The sequence below is a fragment of the Symphodus melops genome, assembly GCF_947650265.1.
Source record: "Symphodus melops genome assembly, chromosome: 19".
Classification (NCBI taxonomy): Eukaryota; Metazoa; Chordata; class Actinopteri; order Labriformes; family Labridae; genus Symphodus; species Symphodus melops.
In genome coordinates, this window is record NC_136709.1 from 11,910,653 (window position 1) to 11,924,296 (window position 13,644).

At 41.7% G+C, this 13,644-nt stretch overlaps 1 protein-coding gene across 6 annotated transcripts in view; it reads left to right on the forward strand.

Annotated features, from left to right (window-relative positions):
• cUnh14orf180 (chromosome Un C14orf180 homolog) overlaps positions 1-13,644 on the forward strand; it is a 157,717-nt gene that overhangs the window by 38,167 nt on the left and 105,906 nt on the right. For all 6 annotated transcript variants that reach the window (XM_079369530.1, XM_079369532.1, XM_079369531.1 and 3 more), the window contains exon 2: positions 4,373-4,547. In XM_079369530.1, coding sequence (XP_079225656.1) covers positions 4,541-4,547 — 7 coding nt within the window. In that variant the 5' untranslated portion in view covers positions 4,373-4,540. The remainder of the gene's footprint in view (positions 1-4,372; positions 4,548-13,644) is intronic.

Here is a 13,644-nt window from a genome sequence, read left to right on the forward strand (position 1 = left end):
CGTTATTATGTGTTAATCACGCCCGACTTCAAAGGCCAAGCTATAACATCCTGGATCAGCCGCTGGACGTCAAATTCAAAGAGGTCGCTGACAGCAAATGGGAGCGAGATCAGAGGTGGCGGTGGAGCTGCGGCCTGTCGGCTGCTAAGCAGATAAAGAGTGACAGGCTAGCAAGAGCCTCGTGAAAGTCGCCATAAAATAGGTTTACGGCTTTGCATGGTAAAACTGACCTCCTCACATCTCTTTACTGTGTCTGCAGTGTAATGACATCGACTGCTACAATACCAACACCCATCACGACTCGATGAAAACACTTGAGAGGAAAGCCGAGCAGCTCCGCCTCTCTGATGTGGCTGAGGCCTTTCACTCCCGTCTCGTCCTCTATTTAATGGCAAACTCACTTTTAATTGAAGATTTAAATCAGAGCTTTAATTATTGAGTTTGCAATGACTTGGCGCTGTGGCCTTTGTTTGACCCACAGCAGAGATTTAAAAAAAAAAAAACTGTCATCTTTTACTTCCACTCTCATTTTCAACATGTCACAATACATTTGACCAGCGAGTCTGCATGAACTCTCTCCACAAAGTAAAAGGAGGAGTAATGATAGGTCTGAAAATCATCTTTTTTGCTTTTTAAACTACCGGCCAAACGTTAACAAAATACATATATTTCACACTCTGGTCTGGAGTCCGTTTAAAATAATATTGTTAGCGTCTTAACCATCGTTAAGAAGCCACATGTTTTTATTTTTTTTATTAAATTAGGCTAGCTTAGCTTGGCGTAGTTTACTTAAGTGCAAGGATTGGTGGGGAAAAAAAAGCCTGTGGCTCAGCTGCTAAGAAGCTGAATGTTTTTTTTGTTTGTGTTTGTAGCTGTTAGCATGTGGCTGTTAATTTCCGTTACACATATGATAGTAAGCTAGTTAGCATGTTCAAGGGGATGTGCCTGTATTTGTTTCTTGGTTTGAACAGCAAAACTCCCAATAAATGTTGGACGATCCCAATAAGGCTGGAAGGATATTCAATTTGTAGAAGAAAAAGTAGATGTTGAGTTTAGTGGTACCCGACTTGCTGTAGCCGCTTTTCAATAGTATCTTCTTAACTGTAGCCATGATGTTTGTTTACAATAAGCTCACAGGTGTGTGGAGCTGCACTGGTTCCTTTTAAGCTGACATGTCTCAGAAATAGTTCATTTCATGGTTGGTACATTGCACCCTCCCCCCTGCTGTATTCAGTGAAGGTGAAACCCGTATAAATGCATAGGTTTTTCTCGAACGGCACACACCTCTGACATTCATCCTGTGGCTGCTGCTGAGTCCTGTATGTGTGAAATGGTGTGTGGTGAATCTCTCTTCTTATTCTTTTAGCATGGCTCGCATCCCTTTTGATTTCATAGGCTCCATTACTCTCCAATCTGGACCATGCTTAAAGGCAAAATGAATGCAAGGGGCTGCCAGCATGTCACAGAAAAAGATACCTTTACTCTCTTCATGTATGGGCACAGCGTTTTGGAATAGGAGTTGATATAAGGTGTTGCAGTTTTACAGAGAAATATGTGTGAACCATGATTTAAACGTGCTTGTTATAAGATTCACATTTAAAATGTAGTTACGATGGAATTATAACAAGACGAGAGAAAAGACATCCCACGCTGTAGTGCCGCGGTCTTGATTGGACAGTTTTATGTCTTGGATTGAAATTTATTGCTGCACGGCCCACCAAGCTGCAATCCAAGGCAAGCGGTCGTCGCAAAGCCGCACATAGTCAAAGCACACTGCTGCAATCAAATTAAAGCTAAAGCATGTTGTCCATGACCTTGATGTCCAGTTCACAGATGGAGATTCATCAAAAACACACAATGTCCTGCGACCGCACGCTTGACTCCTGGTCGGGGTCATTGAACTTGACAGGATCCCGACCTTGTGGAAGATGGAACGTCGGACGACATCAGGTTCACACTTAGCCTGGCTTTTAGCACAAGTGATTTTCATATGCACTTGTGCAGGACACTGACTGATGAACTGAACTACTTCCTTTTCTTTTGAGGATAAAAAAACCCCATACTAATGGGAGTGAGAGGGCAGCCATTTATTCTATGAGTTCAAACTTTGACGGACCTTCTGTCTCGCAGTTTAATGAATATAATCACATCATGTCATCTTAAATTTGTCAGTGCGATCAGGCGGCCTCCCTAATGCTCATTGTGTGTTCAGATAAAAATAACATTTGAAATGTGTTGTTGCCAAATGCTGGCATACAAACAGGGAGCACAATATCAAACAGATGCCGCCACAGATGGAGGATAAACAGGCTCATACATTTCTGTTACAAAGGAGAACTGTCACTCGCAGCAGTAAGTTACTGGGGCAAAGTAAGGATTCGGAGCCTGTCGTCTCGCCGGTTACGTTGTGAATCAGTACATCTGTCTCCTTGTGAAAGTAAATAATGTTTACCGTAACTTCTGATGAAGTTCATTTGCTACACAAAGGCAGATGCCCTTTTTTTGCCCCTTTTATATCTTAGTGTGTTTTTAACATGTGTTCTCCAGCAGTTGTCCAACGTTACTATTCGCCAGAGGACGAGACTTCACCAGAAATGTTCACATTTAATAATTATAACATTACAAAATGAATATTTCTCAGATGCTGAATTTGCCTGATTTAATTATTGTGTTTGACAGTGAGTGCAGTTTGTGAAGGCCAATTAAAAACATCTTCCTTCGCCCAGTTAAACTGATGTTAAATCTTTTTTCTTTATCAAAATAAAGATGAATGAAATTAATGCTGTTAAAACTCAGTTTGAGCCGTGACATGAACGACGTTCATCACAAGATGATTACAGTACTGGTTTAATTATTTCAATATGGACATGCTTTTTTTTTTTCTTTCTTAGAATGGAATAAAATCCTTTTTTCCCATCTAAGTTTTTGTTAAAAATAGTGTAAAAGCTTGTCGTCTTGTGAAACCAGCATCGTGTAGTATTATCGTGTATTGTTTCAGTATCACAGCCATATTGAATACTTTAATCACTCTCCTCTCCTCCACTGTAATAATCACATTTAACAAGTTTTGATAGACTTTCAGCACAAGCATAAGATTACACGATCTGTCAGCCTCGCTCTGTTTTTATTATGCACTGTTTTTATTTAGTATGGGGGGGGGGGGGTGTGTGTCGTGAGTACAGCAGGTGAGACGAGGTCTGGAGCTGTCACTATTTTTCCGATGGAGCCCAAGGGAGCCCAGGCATTGATTTACACACAGACAGGACACCCACAGACTCCAGCGTGCTGTGTTACAGTACCGATGTGTAATCACACACATGCATTTGGTGTTGCTTCTTTCTTTGTCTGTCTGTATTTTTTGCTGCATTACTCCCCTCTCCCACCTTAAAACTCCATAGCAATATGTGCTATGTACAGTATACCTTACATACACCTTTAATGGCTTCTTTTTTCCAACCAAGTTCATAGCGTACATATATGTTTACATATTAGGTTAGGTTAGCACCTTGTTTCACCTTGTTAACAAACTTTAAAGTAGAGGTGGGCAAGATGGAAAAAATATCAAACCATCACTTTACAAACTGTTTCTTACCCCTGTAGTAACAGCAGTGTGTAGCTGGGATGAAGTTGTTTTTACCTCTTAAGTTTTGTTTTCTGCTTCAGCGCTGATCCTGCTCCGCGTCAAAGCAAACAGGGAGGGGGGTGGGGGTGGGTGGGGACGCGTCTGTGCCGGAGCATAAACTGCATAAACACATTACCCTGTTCTACGATGCCTCTGCTTTGGCAGATTTGTGAACATGTTCAAATCCGTCACGATCTAAGATTGTTATATGGTAGACCACTTCGAAGAGATTTCCAAAGCAGAAGTCGTGTCTTTGGTTATCGATCTTGTCATGATTGGTTGGTCTTCCTCTTCATGCTTAATGTTGACAGCTAAGGCTGCCTTTGTTACTTAATTTAGACGTGTATGTGTGTGGAATCATTGACCCTAAATGTAACTCCAACACCAATGTCACATGTTTATATCGAAGTCAGACCGTCAACAACAACCAGTGCCTGGCTCGATGCTTTTGGGTTGTTATGCTTTTATTTTGATAGGACACTGTTTGGCGGTAACTGAGTGAAGAGAACACCTGTGCTAAAGGAGCAACATGTTAAACTCAAACCTGCGGGGTGTCCGCCTACAGGACAACAGCTTCTGTACATGAGGAAACAGACTAACCACTAGGCCACTGTGGGCCCCCAACATATTTTGCTTTTGATAAAAGTGGAGTGGTAGAAGTTCATGGAGGTGAAAAGGCCTCCGTCTGTATTGTGTGACATCCTGTAATTTGCTGTTCTCTGACTCTGACTGTCGTCTCCTCTTTTACAGGTCACTCTTCAGCAGGGCAAAGTTTGGCAGCTGCTCCACAAACACAGCCTCGACCTGAAGTCTGCCTTCTCCTCTGATCTGCTGACTCACACTGCACACATCACCCTGCTCAGTCCAGCGAGGAGCGGCTCCAGGAAGAACAAAACAACGTAGCTGAGAGGCTCCTAGATGACAGGTAAACAAGCTCTGCTGTTTTTTTTTTTTTGTTGTTGTTTTTTTAATGCAAAGGCCAAGCACTCAGGGGTCGAAAACACCCACACACAAATATTTTAGTGCACAGACAAATATTTTAGTGTGTAGGAGTTTGTAACACATTCACAGACAAAGAGGGAGAGCAACAACAGCATAATATTCTATTTTCCATGCCCCGGGCGTTAGACATAACAGAAGAGACAGAAATATCGCCAAATGGGATAAGATCATAAAACTGCAAGGCACTCTCCTCTCATTTTCAACTAAATGGATAAAATGGTGTCAGCATGTTACTGCGAACCCCTCAGGATCCAAACTGCTGTCAGGTCTATAAGCTAAATCACTTCCTCTATGACAAGACACCAAATCCTTCCCCATCAAGAGAGATATTATTTCAAATGTTGGAACAATGAGCAAAAAAAAAAAAAAAGATCCTCACATAACAACAATGGCTTATTTTATTATTTTGATACTTTTGACCAGATAATCAATGCCCGTGTGTATCACCTAAGTGCTTTAACATTACAGCTGGAAGAAAAAAAACCCAATTCACTAAAGATCTAATCACAAAAAATCGATTCTTTACTTTTGGAATAATCGTGACGTCATATATCGCTGTGAGCAGAGAAGGCTACGATGCGTGTCTTGTTTTCTCTGAACGACCCGGCTACTAAATAAATGAATCAAGTTTTATAAAGGGGGAAGTTGGCTTTCCACCCTTCCATCCAAACTGAAAGAAGATGACCAGTGGTGAATGGTTGTCATGTCTTTGTTCTATACATCTGTCTGAAGTTAGCTCACATGATGAACATTCAGTTTTTATGGAAATACTTTCCCCGTTTCCTCTTCACAGTGTCTGTTTAGTTTTTGTTCAGCTGCTCTGGGCGCTACTATTGGAACAGAGCCTGTGCTGCTCAGCCACTTGCTAATGTTGCTAATGTTGCTAATGTTGCTTTACTAGAAGGGGTGGGACTCGTTGCCCAGGTAACAAAGAAAACAGATCCTTGTCAGCTTAGAACTACACAGAAAGTGAATTTGAAATAACCATTTAGTCTGGATGTTGTAGCAGAGTCTTTGTGTGTTTTTGGAATATTACTCATGATATTTCTTCTCTTTTACCTGTTGTATAATTCCACTTCATTTCTGCTTAAATGAAAAGTAAATCGCAATATCTGCGGTATCAGATTGCAATATTTCAGAATTTGAATCCACACCCAAGAGTCGTGATGAAATCGAATCAGCATGAAGGCGTATCTACTCCTAACTGACACTTTAAGACAATGGAGTTTTTCAGAAGATACAGAAGAACTATATCGATTTACTGATCAAGTTGTCATTTACAGGATTCATGCATTTCAAAGTGTATTGGAAGATAACGTGCGTTGAAGAAAAGGCTGAAACATTTCCACCCAAATCCTTTTCCCCTTTGAGATAGATTTATGAAATGACATCATTAAAGTGTTATGTTCTGGTTATTTTAAGTTTCGCCACCAGCCGAACAGAAATCTCCCATTGTGACTTATTTCACTTTATTTTCTGGTGTTGAGGATTACAGCAGGTTGCAAAGGTCTTGATAGAAGCTTCCGGTCTCACTGTAAAGGACTGCTGTGTCTGAGTTCTTCTTTTTTTTTTCAATTACCGTGGCCCTTTCTCTGTGCTTCATGGGTAGAAATTGTTCGGCCAGTTTTTGAAGCTATCTGGCTTTGTGTTAACCTCGTGGACCCACAGGGTCAGGTGTCACTTCGGTCTGGGTGCCGAGGACAAAGGAAACAAGTAAAGGAGAGGAGAAGAGAGAGGTGGCGGGTGATCATGATAAAGTGGATAAAAGGACACCTTAAGGTGTTCTGTCAGATGGACTGATGAGGTCTGAGTTAACAATCTCAGAAGAGAGCACAGTTTGAACAAGCCGACATCGAGGAACACATTTCAGAGCCAGCAGTGATCAAACTTTACTGTTTAAAGAACCCTTCAACTTTTGGAATACGCTGCTGAACCCATTTCAAATGTTCACCACCGTCCTTCATGATCTGAAAAATGATGATGAATCAGACACTACAAGGTACGGTCCGAGACAAATCAGTCAACAATGCACAGAGAGGAAGGCCCTGTCCTTGAATATCATCTTTCTAAACCTTCCACTGAATACAGTGCCGTCAGGTGATAACCACCGGGTGATGAGATTGTGCCCGACGTGGAGCAGCACAGTTTTTTGGGTGAGAAGACCAGTGCGTTATCCCATTACTGAAACCCCTCCCAGACTTCGACACCATGAAACAGTCCGTCTTGGATTGACAAAGCAGAAGTGATTTCCTGCTGCATTCTCCATTACAAAAACACCTGCACTACCTGTAAAAAAAAAAAAAAAAAATCCCTCAAGTTCTTGCCCACCAGGGACGCGTTAAGCAAGGTTATAACATTCCCTCAAGGCAGCAAACCCAGTGTCTGCACTTCCTTTCTCTGCTTTTTCTGACATTTTGGTTTTAACTGTGCTGCAGGGTGCCCATGGCCGGAGGCAAGTTTAAACTCCATGTGCTGGCTCTCCATGAGGCCACACAATTATCTGGTGCTTGATAGCAGGACCTGACACATTGGGTGTCACCGTATTGGTGTGCGTGCAGGGTGAGAATGGAAGTTACCTCTCGGGGGAGTGGGGGGGGGAGCCCTCCCCTGAAGGCTCAATGCAACAGCAGACTAGCGATCAGCTGCTTGTGCACTGTGTAAAGCATTGTTAGCTGACGCGTTAGCATGAAGACTCACAAAAAGAATTCTTATCAACTCATTGACTTCCTTTTTTCCCTGTCATCACCAGCTGCAGCTCGTGCAGGTTGCTAATTTGAAATGAAATACTGTTTATTGCCCTTTTTATACTGAAATAACATCGACTGTGGAATCATTTTTTCGGTCCTGCACCATCTGTGCTTTAAGGAAACCGTATGAATTGGGGTAGCATGATTGAGTGGCACCTGCTTGTCAGAGGGGTTGCTGCAAAATATAGCTGCATTCCGAGCAGCCAGTACTCCACCTGCATGCCAATCAGGCTGTCAGGCTAATCCCTTCCGCACACAATCACTCACGCACCACCGTTTGCTCTCTGACTCGCTCCTTCAGTGTTTCCCTTTGCGCACATCCCCTGTAGGTATGGACACGTGTGCCCATCACAACATCCAGTCACGCACTGAAAAACCCTTGAAAATCAGCCACTAATTAGATTTACTCTGTAGGTACAGTCGTTTGTGGACGACATCTGTGTGTTTCGTCTTAGGGCTTGTCTTAACTTAAACATAGAGGGAAAGTAACACAGATGCTGTTTAATGTCTGCTTACTCCAGCATGGCTGCTGACATCGATTTGAGCTGGCATCTATAGAAACACGTGTATCAATGAAAGGAATTGAAAGAAAAGATTTTTCTGTCCACAGTTTTTTTTTTTTTTTTTAAAGCTATCAGTATACTCAAGAGGATGTGAAAGGGACCTTTTGGCCAAGCGTATGTGCTGCTGTGTGTGTGTAGGTGTACTTGCTGGAGGAGCAAACATGTGATCATACAAGCATGCTCACTACATCTGCATGGCTGTTTTTTTTTTCTTTCTTATATGCGGATGTGAAATAACAGAAACCTGACAAAAGCAGCTATGAAGAATAGTGTCAGAGGTAGAACCTCAGCGATGCGCAGTCAAAGCCCATTCTCCCGAGCTTCTTCTCTGATCTCTCTTTTCTCTGTCATGTTGAGACAGTAACAGGTGTCTCACCTTAGGCAAAAACACTGTATCACTGTCTCCCTCTTTATCTCTCTGTATTTATCTGTGGGATTCGCTCTCTGGGATAACAACGGGAATGTCACAGTGAATTTGGTACCCTGACTCTGTCTTTGTCATGCTCCTCCACTGCTGCAACCTCGGAGATATTTGCGACTGCAGTTTCATCAGGATTAACCACATGGTGCCGCGTGGCTTGGACACCTTCCCAGCCATGCGTCCATGCTGTGCTGTCTGAATAAACAAAAGGTCAGGACAAGCCATGAGACTGTGTAATGCTGGCCGGGCGACACCAAACCAGGCAGTGGAAAACACAACAGCCCTAATCTAGGTGACTCACCGGAGTGTGTGTGTGTGTTTTTTTTTTTTTTTTTTTCCCTTCAGATTTCACCTATCAGGGTCTCACACATCAGGGCTGCATTGTGGAAATCTTTATTGCAAATTCGATTTGATCCGTCATATCACTTCCCTGACGCCCTCATGGTAGGTGTGAGGTTCACAGAGACTGCTCATTGCATCAGTGAAAGTGGCATTCACATGAAAATGAGACTGTAAGAGAGAAGAGTTTGAAGAAAATCGTGAGTGAAATGCATCTCTTCCTTCCTGTGTCTTTACATTTAAAAGCAGTACAGCATGAGTCATGTTATGTGGTCTGCCCCGTTCTTCTTACGTCCCACACTCTCCTCCCTCCTCCACATCGCCGCTCACAGAAGCAGAGAGTCTGACTGTAAAAACAGTGTCTCTTCGCTCACTTAATTAAACCGCGTCAGATTAATTTACATCTCAGTGCAGTGTGACAGTAGGATGTGTCTTTTATAAGAAGCTGACAGTGATATGTGACTTCTGCCGCCTTACAATCATGTCATTAAAATGCAATTTACTTTAAATTCAACAGCTTTTGTGAGCAAGACAATGAACTTGAAGAAAGTAATTCCCCATTAAACGTTCACAATGACGCAGCCTGCTCCTTTTTAATTTGTATTTATGTCTTCCTGCTTGGATCGAAAATGAAACAACTGAATATGAGATTCATTTTTTTCACACTCACGCATCTAAACGGCGCCATCTTTTATTTAGCTGCTAACGTAGATCCCTTAGACACAATCAGCATCTTTTTTTTTTCTTTTTCTTACCAAATGTGATTTTCTGTATCTCAGAGTAATCGTCATCTCCGTCGGCACATCATTTTTTCGATGGCTTTCAAAATGTCAGGTAATATAACGTGTACACATTTCTAATTAATTACCCCTTCATTAGAAGATGTAGAGCTCTGACAATCAATCAGAGGAAAAGTCTCGGGCTAGAATCAGTTAATGCCCTCACTGGATGAAGTCAATGATGCTGCCAAAAACCTTTTTTTTCATAATGATCCATAAAAAAAACATCTGAGGACATCTAAGAAATGTTTCCATAGTCACAAGAAGTAAGATTTTAGATTTGTCATGATTGTGCTGTTTTTTATACAACAAAGGAAGTCAATGAAATAAAACAAATCAGGTGAGTGCAGCATTTGGAGCCCGTGCAGCAAAGTGTAGAACAGCCTTTAAAGGGTTAATTTTTATGTCAGAAACTTTTATTTCCACATTTTTGGTTGTAAATGTGCAGCGTGCCTTTACCTTTGTTTAACTTTCTACTGAATGTGTTGCTCATTTTTAACTATACCTCACTATGTTTTCTTAAAATGTACCAAGTCCAATATGAGGGCATGTTTCACTCCATCGTTTAAAAATCACTAAAGAGAAAATAAATCTTTTAGAAAAGAAACTTTACCTAAATGAAGATCTGCACACACAGCAGGTGTCGTCTCTGAGTCGTACGGCCTTATTGCCTTCGCTCAGCTCAACAGGATGCTTGTAGAGCACGAGACTAATAACAGTCTATACAGAGTGAATGCAAACACCACCTGGCAAATGTCACAGCCGAGTCAAGTGAATGAGGGGAGGCCAGTGTTTACATAGAATCAGCCTTAATTGTGTGTGATTGAGGTATTACAGACTAATTGTCTGTGTTGATGGAATCATCCCGAGCAAAATGAAGACTTACTCGAGAGGAGCACTTAAGCAAGGCAGCAAGTATTTTTGATTATTCTGTTTGTTTCCGTAATTGCAACCGACTGTCAGGAATAGGAAATGCATTGAAACACTATTCAGAAATCAAACCAATTAGGAAAGAAAAAGGGGAGTTAGCCAGACAACCATGATTCCTCCCCCCACCCCCCTCCCACCCCCCACCCCACCCCCCCCAATTCCTTCTCTGAAACCAGTCAATAAACAATCTGCATAAGTTTACCACATCAATATTTAATGTGCCGGCTAAAGGTCTCCTCTGCTACAGGTCGCAGTCAGTCTGGTTTTGATGTTTACTACTTTGAAATCCGCAACACACGCAAACAGTCCCAATGGGTTTCACTACTGTGTGTGGGTGTGTACTTGTGTGTATTTCTCTGTGTGTCTGCATAATTAAGAATGTTTATGTGTTTCATATTTTCATTGTGCTTTGTGTGTTTGGGGCGTTCCCATACATCAGAGTGAGGGAGAGAGGCCTCAAAGCCCTCCCCTCAAAGCCAGCACAAACGATGCGCTCCCCCCCCCCCCCCCCCCCAAATTGCTTACAGCTGGTGTATTAGTGGGGAGGGGAAAATATGGGGGTGCATTTTTAAAGAGAAAAAACAAATGAGCCAACACAGGAGCACAATTAGGGGGAAGTCATGGCTATGTGTCGTCTTTAGAAGAGCAACATGATGGCCTCTTTACCCCTCGCAGGGGTAAAGCCCTGCCCCAGGAGATGGCTCATTAGGGCCGAGGAGGGGAGGCGGGGCTGCTGACAGTCAAAACAGTGGGCGTGGGGGGTGGGCGGTTGCTGCCACTTTGGGCAGGAGAGGCGCTCAGCATAATTCTTTTCACAAGGAGCCTGATTCTGATTTTGTCGACATTAGCTCATGGTGCGAAATCATCATGTCACACAAAGGACGGCTGCTATAAGGACCACATTAACTCCAGGGCCAAAATATTGCATCATCGATTTGGAGTCTTTGTTGTCTAATGACAGAATTCTATTTCAATATTTTTTGTTTAAAGTTAAATAAAGAAGTCGTAAATTTAGACACCTGTCGTGGTAATAAGTTAAACGTTTAACGTGTCCGATCATTACGTTATAGAAAAGTAAATCTGTACGGAACATCTACTTATTATCCCCTGAAAAAGATAACATCCGACTGAAATTCAGAATGACTGTGACATCTTTGTCCATCTGTCAATAATGAAACCACTTACTGAATTAGTCTAATGAATTGTAATGTGGAAATCATTTACAGAGTTGGTCTTCATCACTGATATAATCATTCAGTGATGCATCTCATTAATCACATTATGGCTGTCACAGATCAAACCTTTCTGAACGGGTTGTGTTTAAATCATCGAAAGGTGTTTCACCAGAACAGAACAAAGGACAATAAGCTGTGTAAACAGGAACTGCACTGTACATAAATGCTTTATCTGATCAGCAGAGTGTTACTGTAAGGATAAAGTGAGCGTGATCTCCATCACAAAAGCCTTTGTTCAGTGGGAGGGAGGGAGCAGCTTTTAGGTCCCATAATGAGACTGTACATGAAGCGCACTCCTGGGTCTCTGAGAGCTGGAAGAGTGCCACCAGATGGTTAAGTGCAGAAGTGAACATGCCATTTTCCACCCTGCAGTTTTTAATGACCCATTACTATGTAGTGTGTCTCAATGAGAGGATCGTAGAAACAATACTCTGACTTAGTGTTGACAAATTCCATAGCCTACACATCATTATAATCTTCTATGTATTCTGAACAAATGTCTATGTTGTACTATGTTATTGGTCTATCGTTTGAAGGGACGCACACTGCACAACAAAAGCTGTCTGTATTGAAAGTAAAAACACATTATTAAATAAAACAAGAGACATTGCCAGATTTTTCTTAAGGGCCACATGTTGCTGAAGACTTTAAATTGCAGACGCACCCCGCCAAGAAATATTTCTGAAATATGAACAAATGATCTTTCATACAGGAATTTTGAGATAAACAAGTTTAAATTATAGTGCGCTAACCACATTTCACTCATTGCACCTGACTAGAAAGGCCAGCATCATTTTTTTCATACCTGCTTTACAAAGATTTCCCCGCTGAAAAGAAGTCCCTAATTTCCTGATGCTGAGGCAACAATTTGTCAAACTTTCTGAGGGGGAAAAAAAGCTTGCATTGCTGTGCCTCTGTTGATCAAAGGAACTAATCCCAGACACGTTCATTTGTTTTCTGTCTCTTGTTGCGTTACCCTTCTCCGCTGTACTCAACCAAATTAGCATAGTGGGTATTAGCTTTGGAACAAACCGGGCTTCACACAAACAAGCACACACAGCTTAAATTAAGCAGCTAATTGAGAATCGAGTAAGCATCTCTAATCTGTTTAACAAAAAGAAAAACGTATTTTCTCGTCCAATTTATATTCTCAGTTTAGCTAATTAAAAAATCCAAACGAGAGAATTCACCAGTGAGTTTAGTGGGATGTAAGGAATTTAACACCCGTGTAATCACACCGTCCAGAGCCACGTGGAATGTAAGAATAATATTTCTTTAATGTTAAAACATTCATCTTCAGTCATTTGAAGTCAGTCTTTAAAAGTATTCCCAAATGTCCTCTCATTCAGTTGTGTCAGAAAGGTAAAGTACGGGTATTTATTTGAAGGTAAATAAAACAATTGAGCTGCTCCCGATGCCTGAACCTGGAAACATAAACAACGACATAAGCTTGCCACGAAAGGGAACTCCCTGGAAAAACTACCCGACAACATCTGTATGATTCGTCACATTTTTGCACGCGGTCTTAAAGGTAGACGTGTCCCTTAATGTCCGAGATGTCTACGAAGAAAAGAAGATCCTCGTTTAATTCACTGGTTTCGAAAGTTGTTGTTTTTGAAACTGATGTGTCAGTGATTTTTGTGTTGCTCTCGTCTTTCTACACTTTCTTTCAAGGACACCGACCGCACATGAAGTTTATATCGAATACACTCTCAGTTCTTCTTGACCTTGGACACAAAAAATGGTCATCCCTTCCATCAATCACCAGCTCAACCAAGAACAAAAGAAAACGATGCTGCTAACAACATTATCACAGCTCCTTCTTCACATCTCATTGATTTGACAAAAGCCATCAGTCAGCAGTGTCAGCCTCATGGTTCAGTGCTCATTGATAGGAGGGATGGGCAGCACAAAAGAGCCAATACTATTGTGGTTCTGGAGAAAGGATGAACACCGTACCATTTTTCCTCTCCTTCTAAAACCAAATCCACATTCAATGTTATTCT